Genomic DNA, 23,792 nt, shown 5'->3' with positions numbered 1-23,792 from the left:
TTTTTTTGTTGTAATTGTCATTGTTGTTTAGCAGGCCTGGGCTGGATTCAAACCTGCCAGCCCTGGTGTATGGGGCCAGCGCCCTAGCCACTGAACTACAGAAGTTTTTTAATTTAATCAGGTTCCCTTGGTTAATTTTCGTTGTTGCTGTGATTGCCTTTGGGGTATTTGTCATAAATTCTTTGCCTAGACTGATATCTATAAGAATTTCTTCAGAATTTTCTTCTAGAATGTTTATAGTTTCATGTCTTATGTTTAGGTCTGTTATCTATTGTGAGTTAATTTTTGTGAGTGGTAAAATGTGCAGGTCCTGTTTCAGTTTTCTACATGTAGCTATCTAATTTCGCAGGGCCATTTACTGAATAAGTATTCTTTTCCCAGCTGTATGTTTTTATCTCCTTTGTCAAATATCAGATGGCAGTATGAGGATGGTTTTATATCTGGGTTCTCTGTTCTGATCCATTGGTCTCTGTCTCTATTCTTGAGCCAGTACCTTGCTGTTTTGTATCCTTGTAGTGTAGCTTGAAAATTGATTCTTCCCTATTTGTTCTTTTTGTTTAAGGTTGCTTTGGCTATATAAGGTCTCTTCTGGTTCCATACAAAGCATAGAATTATTTTTTTCTAGACCTTTGAAAAATGATCTTAGTAATTTAATGGGGATTGCCCTAAATCCGTAGATCACTTTGGGTAGTATTGACATTTTAACAATGTTGACTCTGCTGATTCAAGAGCATGATATGTTTTTCCACCTGTTTACATCCTCTTCTATTTCCTTCTTCAATGTTTTGTAGTTCTCCCTGTAGAAGTCTTTCACCTCCTTAGCTAAATATTGCTAGGTATTTTATTTTCTTTGTTGCTGTTGTGAAGGGTATTGAGTCTTGGACTTGGTTTGCCCCTGGCCTGTTGTTGGCATACATGAATGCTACTGATTTGTGTACTTTTCTTTTGCGAACTGAGACTTTGCTGAATTTATCAATTCCAGGAATCTCTTGGCAGACGAGAGATTTGAGGTTTTCTAGATGTAAGATCACATCAGCAAAGAGCAATAGTTTGACATCTTCTTTCCCCATTTGGATACCCTTGATTTTCTTCTCTTGTCTTAATTGCTCTGCCTCGGCCTTCCAGCATTATGTTGAACACAAATGGTTATAGTGGCAACTTGTCTGGTTCTAGTTCTAAGCAGGAATGCTTTCAATTTTTCCCTATTCGGTATGATGTTGGCTGTGGGTTTTTCATTATGCTTTTATAATTTTGAGGTAGGTCTCATCTATGCCTATTTTGTTAAGTGCTCTTTTTATAAAAGAGTGCTGAATTTTGTCAAATACTTTTTCTGAATATGTTGAGAGTATTGCATGATCTAAGTTTTTGCTTTTATTTATTTATTTATTGTTAAATCATAGCTGTGTACATTAGTGCAATCAAGGGGTACAATGTGCTGGTTTCATATACAATCTGAAATATTCTCATCAAACTGTTCAACGTAGCCTTCATGGCATATTCCTAGTAATTGTATGTAGACATTTGTATTCTGCATTTACTAAGTTTTGCCTGTACCCATTCTAAGATGCACTGTAGATGTGGCCCCACCCATTACCCTCCCTCCACTCTTACCTCCCCACTCCCTTCACCTCCTTTGGCCCTTTCCCCATATTCTTGTGCTATAGTTGGGTTATAGCCTTCATATGAAAGCTTTAAATTAGCTTCATAGTAGGGCTGAGTACATTGGATACTTTTTCTTCCATTCTTGAGATACTCTGCTAGGAAGAATATGTTCCAGCTCCATCCATGTAAACATGAAAGAGGTAAAGTCTCCATCTTTCTTTAAAGCTAAATAACATTCCATGGTATACATGTATCACAATTTGCTAGTCCATTCGTGGGTCAGTGGGCACTTGGGCTTCTTCTATGACTTAGCAATTATGAATTGGGCTGCAATAAACATTCTGGTACACATGTCTTTTGTCACATTGTGATTTTTGGTCTTCTAGGTATATACCTAGTAAAGGAATTATAGGATCAAATGGCAGGTCTATTTTTAGGTCTCTAAGTATTCTCCAAACATCCTTCCAAAAGGAACGTATTAGTGTGCATTTCCACAAGCAGTGTAGAAGTGTTCCCTTTTCTCAACATCCACGCCAACATCTCTGGTTTTGAGATTTTGTTATGTGGGCTACTCTTACTAGGGTTAGGTGATATCTCAAAGTAGTTTTGATTTGCATTTCTCTGATGATTAAGGATGATGAGCTTTTTTTCATGTGTCTGTAGATCATGCGTCTGTCTTTAGAGAAGTTTCTCTTCAAGTCCTTTGCCCACCCTGAGATGGGATCACTTGTTCTTTTCTTGCTAATACGTTTGAGTTCTCTGTGGATTCTGGTTATTAAACCTTTATCTGAGGTATAACCTGAAAATATTTTCTCCCATTCTGAGGGCTGTCTGCTTGCTTTACTTACTATGTTCTTGGCTGTGCAGAAGCTTTTAGTTTGATCAGGTCCCAGTAATGTATTTTTGATACTGCTTCAGTTGCCTGGGGAGTCCTCCTCAGAAAGTATACACTCAGGCTGATTCTTCCAAGAGTTTTCCCTGCACTTTCTTCAAGTATTTTTATAGTTTCATGTCTTAAGTTTAAATCTTTTATCCAGTGAGAGTCTATCTTAGTTAATGGTGAAAGGTGTGGGTCCAGTTTCACTCTTCTACAGGTTGCTAGCCAGTTCACCCAGCACCAGTTGTTAAATAGGGAATCTTTTCCCCACAGAATGTTTTTAATTGGCTTGTAAAAGATCAAATAATGGTAAGTAGCTGGATTCATCTCTTGGTTCTCTATTCTGTTCCAGACATCTACTTCTCTGTTTTTGTGCCAGTACCATGCTGTTTTGATTACTATCGATTTATAGTACAGCCTCAGGTCTGGTAGCATGATTCCTCCTGCTTTGTTTTTATTGCTGAGTAATGTTTTGGCTATTCGAGGTTTTTTCTGATTCCATATAAAATGAAGTATTATTTTTTCAAGATCTTTAAAATATGACAATGGAGTTTAATAGGAATTGCATTAAAATTATATATTGATTTGGGTAGTATAGACATTTTAACAATGTTGATTCTTCCCAGCCATGAGCATGGTATGTTTTTCCATTTGTTAACATCTTCAGCTATTTCCTTTCTTAGTTTCATAGTTCTCGTTATAGAGATCTTTCACGTCCTTTGTTAGATAAAATCCCAAATATTTTATCTTCTTGGCACTACTGTGAAAGTAATAGAGTCCTTGACTGTTTTTTCAGCTTGGCTATTGTTGGTATATATAAGGGCTACAGATTTATGGGTGTTGATTTTGTAGCCTGAGACATTGCTGTATTCCTTGATCACTTCTTAAAGTTTTGTAGTAGAATCCCTAGTGTTTTCCAGATACGCAATTATGTCATCTGCAAAGAGTGAAAGTTTGATCTCTTCTGACCTTATGTGGATACCCTTGATCGCCTTTTCTTCCGTAATTGTGATGGCTAAAACTTCCATTACAATGTTAAAGAGCAATGGAGACAGTGGGCAACCTTGCCTAGCTCCTGATCTAAGTCGAAATGATTTCAATTTAACTCCATTCAATACGATATTGGCTGTGGGTTTGCTGTAGATGGCCTCTATCAGTTTAAGAAATGTCCCTTCTATACCAATTTTCTTAGTGTTCTGAACCTAAAGGGATGCTGGATATTATCAAAAGCTTTTTCTGCATCAATTGAGAGAATCATATGATCCTTATTTTTTAGTTTGTTTATGTGCTGAATTACATTTATAGATTTACGCATATTGAACCAGCCTTGAGACCCTGGGATAAATCCCACTTTGTCATGGTGTATAATTTTTTTGATGTGTTGTTGGATTCTGTTTGTTAGGATCTTATTGAGTATTTTAGCATCAATATTCATTAGTGATATTCGTCTATAATTTTCTTTTCTTGTTGGGTCTTTCCCTGGTTTAGGGATCAAAGTGATGTTTGCTTCATAGAATGTGTTAGATAGTATTCCTTCTTTTTCTATATTTTGGAAGAGGTTTAGTAATACAGGTACTAGTTCTTCTTAAAGGTTTGGTAGAATTCTGATGTAAAGCCATCTGGTCCTGGGCTTTTCTTTTTAGGGAGATTTTATATAGTTGATGCTATTTCAGAACTTGATATAGGCCTGTTAAACATTCCCACTTTGTTCTGGCTAAGTCTTGGTAGGTGGCGTACTTCCAAGTATTGTCAATTTCTTTCAGATTTTCATATATCTGAGAGTAAAGTTTCTTGTAATATTCATTAAGGATTTTTTGAATTTCTGAGGATATTGTTATTTCATCTTTACCATTTCTGATTGATGAAATTAGAGATTTTACTCTTTTTTTCCTGGTTAGGTTGGCCAAAGATTTATCTATTTTATTGATCTTTTCAAAATAACCAACTTTTGGATTTATTGATCTGTTGTATAATTCTTTTGTTTTCAATTTCATTTAATTCTGCTGTGATTTTGGTTATTTCTTTTCTTCTGCTGGGTTGGGGGTTTGAATGTTCTTCCTTCTCCAGTTGCTTGAGATGTCCCATTAAGTTATTAACTTCCTCTCTTTTCGTTTTCTTGAGGAAGGCTTGTAGTGCTATAAATTTCCCTCTTAGGACTGCCTTTGCCTTTCCCAGATGTTCTGATAATTTGTGTCTTCATTGTTGTTTTGTTCCGAAAATTTGGTGATTTCCTTCTTAATCTCATCTATAACCCATCTATCCTTCAGCATAAGGTTATTTAGCTTCCATGCTTTTATTTATTTATTTATTTTATTTTATTTCATCACTTTTTTTGAGACAGAGTCTCATTATATCAAGCTAGCTTTCATGTTTTTGTATGGATATGCAGATTCCTGTTGTTATTGAGTTAAACTTTTATTCCATGATAGTCTGAGAAGATGCAAGGAATAATTTTTATTTTTTTAAATTTGCTGAGGTTAGATTTGTGGCCTAGGATGTGGTCAGTTTTGGAGTATGTTCCATGGGCTGATGAGAAGAATGTTTATTCTGTTTTGTTTGGATGAAATGTTGTGTAGATGTCTATTAAGTCCAGATGTTGAGTGGTTAAGTTTAAATCTTAGATTTCTTTGCTTAGCTTCTTTTTGGAGGATCTATCCAGCACTGCCAAAGGGGTGTTAAAATCTCCAACTACTATGGAACTGGAGGAAATCAAGTTGCTCATGTCTGTTAGAGTTTCTTGTATAAAATGAGGTGCATTCTGGTTGGGTGCATAAATATTAGTAATTGAAATCTCATTATATTGAGTATAACCTTTAACAAATATTAAGTGTCCATCCTTATCCTTTCTTATTTTGGTTGCTTTAAAGCCTATTGCATTTGCAAAAAAGCAACGCCTGCTTTTTTGTACTTTCCATTTGCCTGGAGTATAGATGACCATCCCTTCACCTTGAGTCTATATTTGTCTTTTAATGTAAGGTGAGATTCTTGTATGCAGCAGATATCTGGCTTGAGTTTTTGTATCCAGTCAGCCATCCTGTGCTTCTTTATAGAACAATTTAAACCATTCACAGTAACTGAGAATATTAATAAGCCTTTCGAGAGTCCGGTGAACATTTTTAATCCTTTTACGACTATGGAAGTTGGAATTTGATCAAAATTTTCTCGGTGGGTTTACTTTTGTGGTGGAGGATTACACTGGTCTTTATGGAGGATAGGTCTGAGAATATCCTAGAGAGCTGGTTTAATTATGGCAAATTTCTTCAATATGTGAATGTCATTGAAGTATTTAATTTCTCCATCTTAAATGAAACTCAGTTGAGCTGGGTACGGGATCCTGGGTTGAAAGTTACTTTGGTTTAGGAGATTAAATTCGAGGATCATCCTCTTCTAGTTTGAAAGATTTCAGCAGAGAGAGCTGCAGTTATTCTAATATTCTTCCCCTTGTCGGTAATGGTTTTCTTTCATCTGGCTGCTTTCAGAATTTTCTCCTTCATATTAACTTTAGTGAAATTGATTATGATGTGTCTGGGGGATATCTTATTAGGGTTGAATCGTGCTGGAGTTCTGAAACTGTCTGCTTTCTGAATTTCAAAATCACTTGGCATGTCTGGAAAGTTCTCCTTCATAATCTCATGGAGAAGAGACTCTGTGCCTTGTGAAGCCGCTTCATCGCTTTTAGGGATCCCTAGAAGACTAATATTGGTTTTCTTTGAATTATCCAAGAACTCTCTGAGAGAGTGATCTGTTTTTGCCCTCCATTTCTCTTCCTTTTTGAGAGTTTGGAAGCGTTTGAAAGTTTTGTCTTCAATTTCAGAAATTCTTTCTTCTGCTTGCTCCATTCTGTTACTGAGGGATTCTACTGTGTTTCTCAGATCTTTGAGGGCTGCACATTTTTGTCTTGATGTGTCAAACTCTTTGGTCATTTGGTCTTTGAATTCGTTGAATTCTTGAGACATATTTTGGGTTACTGCTTGGAATTCTAGTTCGATCTTATTTGCTATCCAGATTCTGAATTCGATTTCTGACATCTCAGCTATTTGTTTGTGCATGGCATCTTGTGCTGTGTCTGCCCCATTGTTCCTTGGGGGAGTTGATCTGCTCTCATTATTCATATTGCCAGAGTATTTGTGTTGATTTCGCCTCATGATTGTTTTTCACCATTGCCTCTGGCCATCCTCAGAGTTGGGGAGGTGTCTCTCCAAGATTAGATCCCAGCGGGATCACCTGATTGTTGCTGGATCTTTGTAGGGAGTGACCCTGTGTAGCTCTTCTGTGGCTGCCCCAGCCAGGGCGTTCTGGTTGTGGGAGCAGCTCCAGAGTGTGACACACCCGGATCCAGCAACAGGGTGGTGGGGGTGGAGCACATGGTTCTGGGAGTGCCTGGCGCTCAGTGACTTTGGCACAGAGGACCCAAGGCTCCAGCAGTCTCTGGCCAGGAGAAGGGCTCTGCGCAGAGGCAGGGAGGGCTCCCCAGGTCATGTGGTTACCAGAGTCCCTTGCCAAGACGAGCATGCCTGTATGGAGCAGGGAGGGTAAAGGAGGGAGGACGCAAGGTTGCGCGCTCCCAGAGTTCCTGGTCAGGGCTTGTACAGAAGTCCAGGGAGGCGTGGGTCTCGGGTCGCTGCGCAGCTCTTTACGGGTCCTGGCGGGTGCTGATGGTAGGTCGCAGGTCCCGGCATAGCTCTTCCGGAGGTTCGGACAGGCCCCATCATGGGTCGTGGGTCGCAGCTCAGCTCTTACGGAGGTCTGGGCGGGCGCCGATCGCGTGTCCCGGCGCCGCTCTTACCCGGGTCCGGGCGGGTGCCGATCACAGGTCCTGGCATAGCTCTTCTGGAGGTCCAGCGGACCTTTGCTTCTGTTTGTATAGTAAATTACATTTATAGATTTGTATATGTTGAACCATCCTTGCAATTCTGGGATAAAGCCCACTTGGTCATGGAGTGGTAAGTTTTAAATTTTATGTTCAGAGTGGAGAAAAACTTACAATTTGGAAATGGGGATTATCAGTTTTTCAGATTTCTGTTAGAAATCAATAGCTAAAAACTAAGTTTCACTCATGACCAATAATGGGAAAAGGTGATGGAGACAATGTTTTAGAAACAGTTGCCTTAAAATTTCTTTTTTGTCCCTTAAATCAGGCATGAGCATCATGTGCCTGGAATTGACAAAAAAATTAGAAACATGCTCTCCAGGCAAATATTACTGACACTTTAGCGTCCCCACCTGGGTATTTTGCTGAGGGGGAATGGTTTATTCAGTCAGTCTAAGGTAGAGCCCAAGATTCTGCATTTCTTATTTGCTGCTGCTGTTTATTCATGGACTAGCTTTGATAGATTCCAAATGACCAGGTTCCAAAGAACTAGAGCAGTTGTTCTTAAACTTTGCTGATCATTTGAATCACCTGGGGATCCTTCTAACATAGTGATGCACACCTCACACCTCGTATCAATTAGTTCAGAACATCCAAAAATGTGACTGAGGGGGCAGTGGTTAAGATACCCAGGTGGTTCTAGTCTGCAGTAATCTGTCTACAAATGAACTCCTCAATTCCCATTGCTAAATCATATCTCTACAATCAGTGCAGCCCTGCTAAGGCCAATATTTAAGGTAGGAAAATTGCTAACATTCTTATTACTAGTGACTTGCACCACTCTCCCTTTATCACATATCTTCTACTTTCTGAATCTCTATAACTGTCTTCTTGAAAAGAAGTATTTTCTTGCTGTCTTTGGTTAGCCAAAGTCACCCCTGTCTTCAGTATCTTTTTGCGTAGGTTTCCCTCCTTTCTGTTGAGCTTTCCTGGTTTTATCTAATTTCAGGAAGATGCTAGGAAAAGAGTTTTCTATTTTCAGCCCCTGGTTTTTGTGTGTAGTAGATGCATGGGACATTGTTTTTGAATTGTATCTGATGACTTTTGGTCACTGTTCAAATCCAGACTGCCATCAACTGGGGCTTGGAAAGGCAAGGTTACACTCTGATTGGAATTCTTGCTCTACCATTCGTGTCTGGCAGCACAAGGTATAAAACTTTTGCAAATTTCTTTTAAGATTTCTCTGAGTTTATCTCATTGCTAGGATTTGTATAACATCCTGAAAAAGGTTTGCTTGCCCCTCAACATTATTGTGTATTTCCATACATTATTATTTGTGATTGGGTTGTATTATGTAATCATACTTACCAAAAGTGTTTATTAAAATGTCATGCAGTTTCCTTATTTACATATCAGCCCAAATTTCAAAAGAAACAATAATCGGGAGTGCTTACCACGCCAAAGTGGAAACATATTTGGTTCTTCCCAGTGCCTAGACCCCATCCTTGGACAGTTCAGTTTCAAAAGTCTGGAGAGGCTCAGGCTTCTGTATTTTGAAAGTATTTTCTAGGTAAATTTAAGAACTTCTGTCAAGAGAAACTCCTCAGTTTAAGAAAAGATAAAAGAAAGGAGGTAAGAAAAGAGACACAGCAAAGGCGCGACAGCTCTTTTATCTGTAGTATTCTATCTGCTTAGCAAACATGTCCAAATTATTTTGGTTCACAGAAAAAGTTGGGGATTTTTCTTCCACGTCATGAAAACTAGATAAAATTTCCAAGATAAAAACCTCAAATTATTTGATTTGTATATAATTTGATAAAATGTATCATAATTAGCAAGCATATCCCAGATATATTTGTTTTAAATTATATGTACAGAAATGCCTTAGCTGTTTGCTTGACTGATTGACTAATTGATTGTTCAGAATTTCATAGCAGTTTTACCTGTAGCTCATGGTACAATTATTACGTGTTTGAAAGAAAGTTGGCTTCATCATGGAATAGTAAACAGAGTGAAAGTCTGAGCCAGTATCCAGCAAATTAGAAAAGTTGAATAACTGGAATTTTCTGTGTGCCTGACTTTTAGAAAAAGCTATTGCTATTAGGGATTTTAATTTAAAAAGCAGTTTCCCAGTAGGCCAATGCATGTCCAGCCCTATAAGCCTAAACTCTTTAGCCTGGCTTCCAAAGCGCTGTTGAGCCATGCAGCCTTCCTCACTGCCCAATGTTGCCATCCCTCTTAGGAGTGCTGGCTGTAGTTCCAGAAAGGCCAAGCTGGTGGTTTCCTGGAAGCATCATACTCCCTGAGCCCCCCCATGATTTTGGTTATCAGTATTCCATTTCCTGGAATGCTTGCCATCTTACTTTGTTTGGGCTTCTATAACGAAAGTCAAAACAAAACAACAACTCCAAATCCCATAGACTGGATGTCTTATAAGCAGCAGAAATTTATCATCCACAGTTCTGAAGGCAGAAGTCCAAGATCAAGGCATAGTAGATTCAGGTGTCTGGTGAGACTGCTTCCTGGTTTGTAGATAGTGTCTTCTAGCTGTGTCCTCATTGGTGGGAGGGGTGAGCAACTTCCTTGAGCCCATTATAAGGACACCAATGCTCACATAACCTAATCACTTCCCCAATGCCCTACAACCCTATGCTATCACCATGGGGGTTAGGATTTCAACATATGCATTTTGAGAGGTCACAAGTATTTAGACTATAGCATCTGTCTTGCCCTGTTCTTTCATGGTAAAGATTCAAACCAATTAACAGATTTTTCTGGGGATACCATTCCCTCCCAGAGGCAGAGGTTTCCCATGCTTTCATATTTATCCTGCACGTACCTCTAATTATGGCAGTTACTACATAGAGGATCATAGTTTCTGGGACCTCATCCACTGAGCTTATTGTTGGCTGGGACTATTTCTCATTGTTCTCCAGATTTCTAGTTTGACATATAGTGGATGCTAAGTGGACGATATAATAATAATAATAATACCATTTGGAAAGATTAATTTCAACACTGTTTAAAAACAAGTAAATTTTCAATTTTCAGGTAACTAGAATATTGTATTGTCAAACTTCAAAAGGTAGAATGACTATTTCCTGAACATTTTATCTAATTCAAATTTTATAGTATAATGCTTATAAACTACAAACTGTAAAGATTATATCTGAAAAATGAAAATATTTACATTGAGTAAATACTAGAGAGGAGTGTGAAAGCAAGAAGAGACCAGCTTCATTAACTCAGCACGCTCTTATTAATTAGGTAACATGCTCAACTCTGGGAATACAAAAATTACTTTTTTTTTTTCAGTTTTTGGCCAGGGCTGGATTTGAACCTGCCACCTCCAGTATATGGGGCCAGCGCCCTACTCCTTTAAGCCACAGGTGCCACCCTATAAAAATTACTTTTTAAGGGTTTTCACTTAGCTTCACAGATGTTCCCCATTTAATAGTAGATGGAGTTTTGAACAAACATCCATATGGTTGAATAAACATCTCCTGACTATCCAAACGTTAATCCACCTAGAGCTTGAGAAGATTACTTTTAGTTTCCCTATGATTCAAAAAGATTTTTCTTTATTTCAAAATATTCCAGGGGTACTAATGTTTTTGTTGCTTGGAGACCTTTTGTAATATTTAGGTTGGGCCTTTTAGTGTCCCCAACACCCCAGTAGAGTTCATTGTATCTAATAGGTGGGTTTTTACCCCCCTCCTCCTCTGCATTGCCCTGTTCTTGATTTCCGATGGGCTTTACATCTCTTTGTGCCAATGTGTGCCTGCTGTTTAACTCCCAATTATCAGTGAGTACATGTAGTTGGTTTTCCATTCCTGAGATATTTCACTTAGGATAATGGTCTCTAGCTCAAACCAAGTTGCTGCAAAAGACATTATTTCATTCCTTTTATGGCTGCGTAGTATTCCATGGTATATGTATACACATTTTATTGATGGACACTCAGTTTAATTCCACATCTTTGCTATTATGAACTCTCAAAAAGTTTCTGTTTTCATTAATATACCTGCCAGGTGCTTAGTTTGCATTCAGAAAGCAGTTTACAGCTGGGCTCTGGGGCTCACGCTTGTAATCCTAGCACTCTGGAAGATCAAGGTGGGTGGATTGCCTGAGCCCAGGAGTTTGAGACCAGCCTGGGCAAGAGCAAGACCCCATCTCTATTTTAAAAAATAGAAAAACTAGCTGGATGTTATAGTGGGCATCTATAATCCCAACTACTTGGGAGGCTGAGGCAAGAGGATTGCTTGAGCCTAAGAGTATGAAGTTGCTGTGAGTTATAATGATACCACAGCACTCCACCCAGGTGACAAAGTGCAACTCTTTGTTGAGTGTCTCAGTAAAGAAAGAAAGGCAATTTACTTACTCCACAAGACTTTGCTTATTTCATACGGTATTGGAGTTATTGGGAACATCTACAAATATTTGATAAATGAGCACACAGGCGGTATATAGTATTTCCACTTTGACAGAGTTTGTGTCTAATTGATTATGTTTAAATGGGTTTGTCTGACTTTGTCCTCTCTTTGTAGATTTGGTACCCCTGGAGGATATTTATGAAATCAAGTGGTTTTGGTACCAGTTTTGTATGACAAGAAGATCTTTGAAGGAGCACATTGTCTGTAAATTAATTTAACTGCTTTTCAAAATGTTTCTCTTTCTCTAGATTTTAGTTCCAGTGCTTTCTAATAAGAACAACCATATATCCTGGTCCTGTTTTACTTCACAAGATATGGATTGTCACATAGAAGCCATGAAAAATAAGGTGCATATTCTTAGGGGCAAAATGTCTGGAAGAACTCTTCTACCAATTCCCACTATTGCAGGAAAGATTGACCTGGATCAGAGTTATTCAGAGACCAGGTAGGTAACAATATGATACGTTTTCAGGAGATTAAAGTGAAGAGCCAGCATACCCATTTAATACAGCACATCTAGCAAACTGAAGTAGAGAATTATAACTACATCATATTTTTAAAGTAAGCACAGAAATATCGTGTGTATTTCCTTTCAAAGTAGATTTTTTTAAAAGCCAACTGCGCATAAAGCTAACCATAACGACTGCCATGGTGCGAACAACAGTATTCCTTTAGTAAAGTGGTTTTTGAGGGTATGACAATGATTTAATAAGGTTTTTTTTTTTTTTTTGAGGCAGAGTCTCACTTTGTTGCCTTTAGTAGAGTGCCATGGCATCGTAGCTCCCAGCAACCTCAACTCCTGGGCTAAAGTGATCCTCTTGACTCAGCCTCCCAAGTAGCTGGGACTACAAGGTGCCCACCACAATGTCTGTCTATTTTTAGAGACAGGGTCTCACTCTTACTCAGGCTGGTCTTGAACTCCTGCAGAGGTAGAATTCAAGCGATCTACCTGCCTTGACCTCCCAGAGTGCTAGGATTACAAGGTGAGCCACGGTGTCCAGCCTCAACAATGCTTTTTAATGTTAGAGACACATCAGTGGCCAAATAACATGATGGCACAACTCAAAGACCATAATAATAATGGATTTTCAAGAATTTATGTTTCTTGGATGGATGCATGAAATAACTGTTAAGTCCAAGTCTTACCTTTATTTGGATAAAATAATTTATCTTTGAATTATTTTATTTGTCATTTAAATGTTTGTAGGCTACAGTCAAATGAAAGGATGATACTCCATGCAATTGAATCTGTGGTTATTAAATGGTCACATCAAATCCAAGAAATTGTAGAAAAAGATTCGGTGCAGCCTTTGCTGAATGATTCTCACTGGACTCCGCAAACTGAGCTAGATTTCTGGACAATGAGGAAAGAGAATCTGTCATGCACTTATGATCAAGTGAGTAGATAGCTCTAAAATTATTTGTACATTCAATTAGCAAAATAGAACTGTAGAATTAGGTCTCTCGAGCAGCGATTTTCAATAATTTTAACGTTTTAACACACTGTATGACTTCATTTGTATGACTTAATAGACTGCTCTCTCTTTTTTTTCCAAAATACTGTATTTATGATATGCACTTTTGTAATTAATGAGGATCAAAACTAAGTTTGCCTTTATAAGAATATTTTGACAGCATTTGAGATCTTTGTAAATACTTCACTTCCCTTGTGACAGAGTGTGCTTCTCCAGGGAAATATTGAAGATTGTAATTAATCTAGTCAATTTAATTGATTCAGGAAGGAGCACAGTCTTAGTGCAAACAAACAGCTTTGGAAGGGCTAACTTTTGATTCCTCTGCTTGCCATACAAATGAATGTTCTAAAAACTAACGTATTCATTCACATGTCTCTTGGAGGTTTTTCAAAACAGACCGAGAAATTTTATATGGAAAAATTAATATTTTACATAGAGTAATATATAAGTTGACTTTTTAAAAAATCCAAATTTTAAAACCCTAAATGCAAAATCAAATATGAACCTAAGGAGAAAAAAAATGTATTTTTAAAGTGATTTTCATCTTGAAACTGGATAACCCTTTGAGTGTTAAATACTGAGCCTGTTGTGTACATGAGTGGAATATAATTTGCTGGTAAATATTTTGTCACAGAATGCATGTATTTAGTATTTATTTTATAGCAAAGGTTTTTTTTTTTTCCCTTTTAATTTAGCTTCATGCTCCTATTATCCTCAAAATGGTTAACATCTTGAAAGCTAAACAGAGCAGCTATTTCCCCACTTTGAAGGACATTTTCCTGTCTGTGGAACATGGTAAGACTTGTTTCTCCCCTCTCTCTGGGGTCAGTGTCACAATCTGCTTGTGATCTGTCTCGGCCTACTCAGCCTGGACATCTGCCCTTCCACCACGAGCATGTTCACGACCTGATTGCTCTCAGCTCTAGGAATGGTAAACTCACCTTACTCTTTACACTTTATTCTCCACCTATACTGAACTAGGGGCCACCTGCCCAAGAGGCTCCAGATTGAAGTTTTAATTATCACAGAATGTATGTGTATGGAGGCGGGAAGGTCTTTGGTATTCAGCAGAGGGTAAATGAAAACCCTGGGTAGAGATTTTCTAATTAACAAGTTGGGCTGTGATTCACCAGTTCATATCCCTGAATGTGCTTGAGATCTACCCTTTATTTAGCTTACAAGCTCTAAGAGTTATCAAAGTGTTAGTGAAGATTAAACATATGGAGCAGAGAGTCTGTTTAAATCTCAAATGCATGCATGTTGTCAAAAACTGGAAATTATCAAATATATCTAGTTAAAAGTCTCTTCCTCATCCTTGTCCCTTCCCTATCTAGTTTTAGTTCCACCCCCAAATAAGGACCTCCTGGTTTCCTGATTTCTGTTCTGTTCCTTTCTTTGTGTTTGCTCAAGCAAATACAGATATACACAATACTGAGGTTTTGTTTATTTATTTATTTTGAGACAGAGTCTTACTTTGTCACCCTTGGTAGAATGCCATGGCGTTATAGCTTACAGCAACCTCAAACTCTTGGGCTCAAGTGATCCTCTTGCCTCAGTTTTTCATTTTTAGTAGAGATGCGGTCTCACTCTTGCTCAGGCTGGTCTCTAACTCCTGAGCTAAGGCAATCCACCCGCCTCACCCTCCCAGAATGCTAGGATTACAGGAGTGAGCCACCATGCCAGGCCCTAATACTGAGGCTTTAAATAATAAAATGAGACGTAATACACTTTTTTTCACTCATTTGTAACATTAAAAACATTTCTTTTTATTTTTTCTTATATGACATCTGTAAGGTTAAAAAAATACTTAAAATTCACTTTGGGAAAGTTTTGATACATCTTCAGGGATTTCTCCATGAATTCCATGTGCAAAGAGGGTCTGGGTAAGCGGGAGTTTTTGGGTGGGGGGCTCTGCCAGATCTGAATTCCTATCCCAGCTCTGCCTACTGAGCATCTTAAATTTACTAAGGCTCTGGTTTTTCATTGGCCATGCTGGCTTATGAATGTCTTCCTTGTAGAATTGCTGTGAGTTTGGTATTTCTCAACTGTATTACTATCAACATTTTGGGGCAGATAATTCTTCGTTGTAAGGGACCATCTTACACCTTGTCACATGTTCAGCAGCTTCTGGCTTCCTTTTATCCACTGACTCCATCCTGGTTGTGATGTCAAAAATGTCTCCAGATGTTGCTTGATGTCCCCTGGGGATCTTCCCTAGCTGAGAACCACTGGATTAGGGATACATGTGTCATAAATACTACACAAGGCACTGGGCACATAGTAGGGATACCCTTAATAAATAGAAGTTGCATTTTTTTCCTCTGTTGATACATCTTCTATAGGAATGAATCTCAGAGGTCCTCAGAGCCTTATGAGAACCTGGCCTGGAGATTCAGAAAAAACACTTTTCAGTAGATCTCACATAACCCAAACTCATGGTCAGTTAGAGGTAGAAGGCCCTTCCCAAAGACATCCTTGAGGCTCATGAAATCACCAGATGTGCTGATCACATTTTTAAGGGCACTTACCTAGTCTTTAAATGCAATTATTTAATTTTGAAATTAACATCGATAAAGTACACTAACTTCAAAACATGAGTGCGTCTGGAGGATAAAATACATCCTGAATCCGTCCTCTTTCTTTTCAGGGTTTTACTGTTAGGTAGACAGATTAATTGGTTACATCTTAGGAAGACTAGAGTGTGTGTGTGTGTATGGGGTAAATTCCTGAATCCTGGTGACAGAGCTCCACAGGCATTTGTTTTTGTCTTTTTTTTTTCACATGAATCTTTTGGGATAACATAACAATTTACTTTGTTCCCTCCTTTCGTAAGTAAAACCTGTTCTCAGTCAAGGGTATTTTTAAGGCTCAGGCATGAAGTCTAATGGTTTAGGGTATATTAAAAGGATCAGTTTTAATCAGGAGAAAGCTTGGATTTGATTAAGCAGTTATTAATTATAGTTAAATAGTTAAAATATTCTTTATATCTTACAAACTATTCCTTTCACCATGCCCCCATACTTTATTTATTGAAGTTCATGGAATATAAAATTAACCATTTTAAAGTGTGTATAGAGAGAGTTTCAGTGGCCTTCACTATATCCCAATGTTGTGCAACTATTACCTCTTTCTAGTATAAAATATCTTCATCGTTATACTTAACAATTTTATGTTATATCATTATTAATTATTCAATTGGAAAAATTCTATGTTATTCTCATGGAATGAGACAATAAATTATGCATTATCAGGGAAATGCAAATTAATATCACAATGAGAATCACTTCATACCAGTGAGACTAGCTATTATCAAAAAGTCAAAAAGATAAGAAACATTGGCAAGCATGTGGAGTAAAGGGGACCTTTGTACACTGTGGATGGAAGTATAAATTATTATAGCCATTATGGAAGACAGTATAGAGATTCCTCAAAAAAATAAAAATTACCATATGATTCAAAATTCCCACTTGTAAGATAAATATAAATTATTATAATCATTATGGAAGACAGCATGGAGATTTCTGAAAAAAATAAAAATTACCGTATGATTCAGAATTCCCACTTCTGAGATATATCTAAATAATTTGAGGCTGGGTACAGTAGTTCACATGCCCAGAGTGTAATCCTAGCACTCTGGGAGGCTGAGGTGGGTGGATTGCTTGACCTCAGTGAGACCTGAGCAAGAGTGAGACCTCGTCTCTACTACAAATTAAAAACTGAGGCAAGAGGATCACTTGAACCCAAGAGTTTGAGGTTGCTGTGAGCTATGACGCCATGGCACTCTACCAAGGGTGACAAAGTGAGACTCTGTCTCAAAAAAAAAAGAAAATAAAAATAAATTGAAATCACTAGTTGAGATATCTGTACTCCCCTGTTAACTGTAGAGTTATTCACAGTAGCCAAGACACAGAATCAACCTAAGTGCCCATCAATGGATGAATGAATAAATGATGTATATGTATGCAATGGAATACTATTCAGCTGTTAAAAAGAAGGGAAGTTATCCTGTTTAAAGTATTGAAGGATATTATGCTGAGCAAGATAAGCCAGGCACAGACAGTGAAATGTCTTGTGATCTTACTTAACAGGTGGAATCTAAGACAATCAACTGCCAACATGCAGAGAGTAGAAAGGTGGTTGCCAGAGGCTGGGAAGTTGGGAAATGGAAAGACATTGGTCAAAGGGTACAAAGTTTCAGTTAGGTGGGAGGAATGAGGTTTTTTTTTTTTGTTGTTGTTGTTGGCTGAACATTTTAATCTATCAATAAAAACAACATTTTTCAGAGACTTCCAGGGAGGGAGGAATGAGTTTTTTGAGATCTATTGGATAGTGTGGTGACTATAATAATAACATATATTTAATAATATATATTTTAAAATTGCTAAGAGTAAATTTCAAATGTTCTCACTACTGAAAATAAGTATTTGAGGTGATGGATATGTTTTTTTTTTTTCTTTTTTTTTTGGCCGGGGCTGGGTTTGAACCCTCCACCTCCGGCATATGGGACCGGCACCCTACTCCTTGAGCCACAGGCGCCGCCCGGTGATGGATATGTTAATCAGATTGATTTAATCATTCTACATTGCATACATATAGAATCATTTTGTACCAAATAAATATATATAATAAAAATAATTGTATGAATAATTTGTATGAAGTACCTAGGAGAAATTAACATTTTAGTTGTGAAGCTTGTAATCCAAGCCATAAAGTGATAACATCTTCACAGGGATGTTTTATTCCCATTGTTTCCACGGGGTTGAGTAAATTTCTTTAGACTCTAAGGGAAACTCAGCTTTCCTGCTGGGTTTTCACGTTTATTTATGCTAGGTGAGTAACAAGACCTGTGCTTTTCTGAATGGTTGTGTTACAGACAGTGTATAAAATCTTTTGGGCATGGTGGCTCACACATGTATTCCTAGCACTCTGGGAGGCCCAGGAGGGTGGATCTCTTGAGCTCAGGAGTTTAAGACCAGCCTGAGCAAGAGTGACACCTCATCTCTACTATAATTAGAAAAATTAACTTGGAGTTGTGGTGGGTGCCTGTTGTCTCAGCTACTTGGGAGACTAAGGCAGGCGGATCGCTTAAACTCAGGAGTCTGAGGTTACTGTGAGCTGGGCTGATGCTATGGCACTCTAACCTGGGCAGCAGAGTGAGACTGCCTCCAAAGGAAAAAAAAAAAAAACTTACAAAAGCTCATGTGTAGATTGTGAGATAAGTAATATAAAAGGATATATATGGCAACCTTTGAGCGTAGCCATGTGGTTTTACATAGTTCTTGTACGTGTAAAGTGAGTTTAGAAAACGGACTGTTGTCCCATTAATGATGGCTCTTTCTTTTCAGCTCTCCTCGAAGCCCAAGATGTGGAGCTGCACCTGAGACCTCTGAGGAGATACATTCAGGGTCTCCAGGAGATGGAATTGCCACAAACTCGTATATTAATCGCCCCATTGTTTCATACCATCTGTCTGATCTGGAGTCATTCCAAGTTTTATAACACCCCTGTTCGGGTTATAGCTTTATTGAGAGAGTTTTGTAATCTCTTCATTGACCAGGTATGACGCCTATAAAACAGAAACAGTAAGAATCATTGCCATGAGGTAGGTTTTATTAGACTAGTGAAGAATAAACAATTCTAGTGTACGATAAGAACATCATTTTCTTTTTTTCCACCCATAAAGGACATTTACGGTAACAAAGGCCACAGGTGACTTTTTAATCCTAAATGACAAGGGAGTTCGGAAATAAGCCAGATACAATCAAAGGACAAGTGGTTGCTGGTTTTGTTTGTTTACTGTCCTTCCTTTCTTCAAAGACATGCATGACAACTTCCAGTAAAAGGCGGTCTGCATAGTACCTTCTTTTAGGTTCCCTTTGGTTTCCCCAGAACATGGCCTGATAGAAGTCTCTTAGTTATGGAAGTTAAGAGAACCTGCCCAAAAAAAAAAAATTATCCTAAGAAAATTGTAGTGGAATTGTATTGAAAGAATTCTGATTCATTGTTGACCTTTACAAATCTCTTCTACAGTTTTTTCACTACTTTTTACCCAACTTATAAAATGTTTAGAAAAAAACAATTGGACCACTTGCTCCTCCTTTCTTATCCTTTCTTGTGTGAACCATGGTTCTTCTGTGTTTGCAGTAACAGAGAATATTACATAATTTGAGAACTAAAGGATACCATAGTCCAGTGGTTCTTATTTGGGAGTGAGTCTTAGCCCAGTCAGGCCACCATAACAAGACATCATAGACATGGCAGCTTACACAATAGATATGTACGTCCTCATAATTCTAGAGGCCAGAAGTCTGAGATCAGCATACCAGCTTAGTTGGGTTCTGGTGAGGACCCACCTCCTGGCTTGCAGGCAGATTGGCTGCCTTCTCAGTGAGTCTTATAAGGCCACTGTCCCTTTGGATTAAGACCCCATCTTTATAACCTTATTAAACCATAATTACCTCCTCAAGACCCTAGATCCAGATACAGCTATACTGGCAATTAGGCTTTCAACTCCCAATTTGGGGGTGGGGGACACAATTCAGATATTTTTCAGATGAAATAAAGGAGACTTGATGATATTTGCTCAATTTCCCCAAGAAGTTAGGAGGACAGCCACACTAGAACAGGGCTGCAAATGTGCAGTCTGGGATTTCTGGAGTACCACACTGAGTTGCTCATGTTTGCTTTTGCACGCTTGCTCTCTCTGCCTCGGAACAGATGGAGAGATATGCGAGAAGGGCTTCGGACTCAGATCAGTCTGGATTCCAATCTAATTGAACCACTTAAGGGTAGTTATGTCACTTTAGGGAGACTCAGTTTCCACATCTGTCCAAAGGGTTAATGCCTAGTCCATGGCTATTGGGAGGATCAAAAGAGAGAACCTACATGAAGTGTCTAGCGTGGTGCTCGGTCTTTAACAGAGGCTCAGGAAAAGCTAGTTCTTTTTTTGTTCCTTTGCCCAAACTGTTGACTTACAAGGTAGTTGTAGCTATTGACAGGAAATATTATAACAATAGGTTACATCCTTGCTGTCTTTTATTATCATCTCTAATTTTGTTCTGTTTCTGTTCCTTTGTTGTACAAAGTCAGTTTTGTTCTGTTGGTTTTTTTTTTCCTTTTTTTTTATTGTTTGGGTTTAATTGAGGGTACAAAGAATTAGGTTACACTGATTGCATTTGTTAGATAAAGTCTCTTATAATTTTGCTCTGTTATTAAGCAAGTGCCCTGGGCCTAATGGCTTGGATCGCCTTGTAAAGTTCGGCGATCTTTGTTGCAGAGCCAACAACTATAACTGTCACTTCTCTCAAACCCTTTCTTAGGGACTGTTTTCTTGAGAATAATTGAAACTGTTTCACTGCAGAGCCCTCTACAGAGATGGCCATTCACTGGTAAAGATGGCTTATGAGAGAAGTCCTGCTCACCTTTAAGCCTGTAAACCTGGCCCCTAGCCTGTGTCAACAGCCAGAGCCTGCCAAGCTCCTGACAAAATAATGCAGCTGCTTCTGTTCTTCAGTCTGGCTTCTGTTCAGAGGTTTCAATGACCTGATTTCCTTGATTCCCCATGTGGGGGTGCAGATCCCAGACTTTGTAGAAAATCGGTCCCAAGATGTTAGTGATCAAAAATCAGCAGTGAGCCAATTTTCATAGCTAGGTTCCCTAAAGAGCTAAACTCTTTCTCCTTCTCAATTGTTTGCTGTCTAATTTTATTTATTTTACATATTTATTTGATAAATACTGTATAGTACTTATTATTTTGCAAGGAACTTTTCTAAGCCTGTTATAAAAATTTAAAAATTAGATCCTCATAGCAACACTATGACATGGGTACTATTAGTAGCTTTATTTTATGGGATGAAAAAAACTGAAGCCCAGAGAAGTAACTCTCCTAAGTTCAATCAGGGAGGAACTGATGGAATTCTTACCCATTACTCTGTGCTCCATATTTTAAAATAACAGCTGTATTTTTAATTATAACATAATACATGGTGTGCTAATGATAATTATAGAATATTCTTATTGTACATTTGTAACAATGGAAATAGTCCTGCAGTTCTTTTTTTTTTTTTTTTCCTTGAGACCGAGTCTCAAGCTGTTGCCCCGGGTAGAGTGCTGTGGCGTTACAGCTCACAGCAACCTCAAACTCTTGGGCTTAAGCGATTCTTTTGCCTCAGCCTCCCAAGTAGCTGGGCCTACAGGCGCCCACCACAACACCCAGCTATTTTTTGATTGCAGTTGTCATTGTTGTTTAGTAGGCCTGGCCAGTCTTGAACCCGCCAGCTTCAGCGCTCTACTCACTGGGCTACGGGTGCTGAGCCAGTTCTATTACCCTAAAATTCACCATTTTCAATGTTTCCTTCTCCACAAGCTTGCATGTGTTATCACATACACAATATTTTTATTAGCTTCTTGAAAAATGATTTTGTTATTGCTAGATGTTTAGGTTTCTTCCAGTCTCCTTCATTATAAAGAACATTCAGAAAAAAACTATACCAAGATCCTTGTCCTTGACTTGGGCAATTGGCTTAATGTAAATTTCTGGTGTAATCAAGAGGTATAATCTTTTCATGGCTTTTGAGCAATATTTAATATTTATAAGTTATTTTCTAAAAGATTATTGTTATTACCAATGTAATTGACATGAAACTTTTATTATAGCCTGCCAGCTTTGAGCATTACGATTTCTTTTTAAATTGGGTTATTTATTAGGTATATAGTGGTACCATGTTGTTTTTTAATTTGTACTTTGCATGACATGTGTGATTATACATTTTATATGTTTATTAATTTTTTTTTTACTTAAATAGACTAAGGGGTACAAATGGTTTTCTGTTAATAGATAAATTGCATAGCAAAGAATTTTTTTTTTTTTTGAAATGGAGTCTCAAGCTGTCATCCTGGGTAGAGTGCCATTGCATCATAGCTCACAGCAACCTCAAACTTGGGCTCAAGCGATCTTCTTGCCTCAGTTGTTTTGTTTTTTTTTCTTCTATTTTTAGTAGAGACAGGGGTTTTTCTTTTGCTCAGGCTGATCTCAAACTTGTGAGCTCAAGCAATCCACCCGCCTAGGCCTCCCAGAGTGCTAGGATTACAGGTGTGAGTGACTACGCCTGGCCAGAACTCTAGGCTTTTAATATACCTGTCACCTGAATAGTGTATGTTGTACCCAGTATGTAATCTTTTATCTTAACACTTTCTGAGCCTCAATGTCTATGAACTTACTCTGTATGACCATGTGTACCATTGCTTAGCTCCCACTTACATTTAAGCCTATGTGGTATTTGTTTTTTTGTTCCTGGGTTACTTCGAAGAGTGGTCTCTAGTTCCATCCACCAGTTCCAAGTTACTGCAAAAGACATTCTTTCATTCTTTTTTTTTTTATTATTATTAAATCATAGCTGTGTACATTAGTGCAATCAAGGGGTACAATGTGCTGGTTTCATATACAATCTGAAATATTCTCATCAAACTGCTCAACGTAGCCTTCATGGCATTTTCTTAGTTATTGTATGTAGACATTTGTATTCTGCCTTTAGTAAGTTTCACCTGGACCCATTCTAAACTTTCATTCTTTTTGATGGTTGAGTATGTGTTCTCTATAATTCTATTTCCTTCTATAGCCTACATGTCCATTACTTTTATGAATTTATTGTCTCAATGTTTTCGCAAAAATTCGAACCCTTCATATGCAGTGTATTAGAGGTCACAAACAGGCATTCTATCAGCTGCATTTACCCATAGATCAATGCAGTGTTTTATTTTGCATAATTTTTTACATTTAAAAAAATTGTTGCTAATACTTACATTGGATAGGTCCCATTTACATTCTAGCCTTCTGGCCTGCACTGAAAAGTCTGAGACCTTACCACACCGGCTGTGCCATCCCCATGGGCACCATCAATGACCAGGGCTGCAGGTGCCCCTTTAGATGGATCAGGTGCTGTTCGGGTGGCCATGGCCTTCCCCATTTGTTCCTGTTTCTGATCTGCTTTGCTCATTTCCATTATATTCATGACCATCCATGATGGACATCCCGGTCATGGTTAGAAAACTTCATTACTGTGGCTCAGTGAGTAGGGCGCCGGCCCCATATGCTGAGGGTGGCGGGTTCAAACCCAGCCCCGGCCAAACCGCAACCAAAAAATAGCCGGGCGCTGTGGCGGGCGCCTGTAGTCCCAGCTGCTCGGGAGGCTGAGGCAAGAGAATCGCGTAAGCCCAAGAGTTAGAGGTTGCTGTGAGCCGTGTGATGCCACGGCACTCTACCGAGGGTGGTACAGTGAGACTCTGTCTCTACAAAAAAAAAAAAAAAAAGAAAACTTCATTACTTTAGAAGCAAATGTGTTTCTCTTCACTTGTTTTCTAACAGTGACCATCAGTTAGGCCAGACACACGAAAGGCACCATCTGGTCACCTTGTGTGACAGCACACATAAGCTTTGGCAATGAGGTCTTGTCTTCATGCCTTGCCTCTTTTCTCTAGTGACCTGACTCTGCTCCCTGGTCCTCACGAGTCGTTACTACTGTACACCCAGCCCTCTGCCTATACCCTGGGCTGGCATCTCTCTTATGGACATTGTCATCTTCAAGATCTTAGGTGAG

The 23,792-nt window shown here is 38.4% G+C and overlaps 1 protein-coding gene across 1 annotated transcript in view; it reads left to right on the top strand.

The window, feature by feature from the left end:
* Positions 1–23,792, top strand: part of DNAH11 (dynein axonemal heavy chain 11) — a 389,834-nt gene that overhangs the window by 4,595 nt on the left and 361,447 nt on the right. The window contains exons 3-6 of the mRNA XM_053553503.1: positions 11,971–12,167; positions 12,930–13,119; positions 13,893–13,992; positions 18,543–18,754. Of these exons, the coding sequence (XP_053409478.1) occupies positions 11,971–12,167; positions 12,930–13,119; positions 13,893–13,992; positions 18,543–18,754 (699 nt within the window). The remainder of the gene's footprint in view (positions 1–11,970; positions 12,168–12,929; positions 13,120–13,892; positions 13,993–18,542; positions 18,755–23,792) is intronic.

The sequence above is a fragment of the Nycticebus coucang genome, chromosome 11 (assembly GCF_027406575.1).
Source record: "Nycticebus coucang isolate mNycCou1 chromosome 11, mNycCou1.pri, whole genome shotgun sequence".
Lineage (NCBI taxonomy): Eukaryota > Metazoa > Chordata > Mammalia > Primates > Lorisidae > Nycticebus > Nycticebus coucang.
This window is presented reverse-complemented; position numbering and strand designations above follow the sequence as displayed.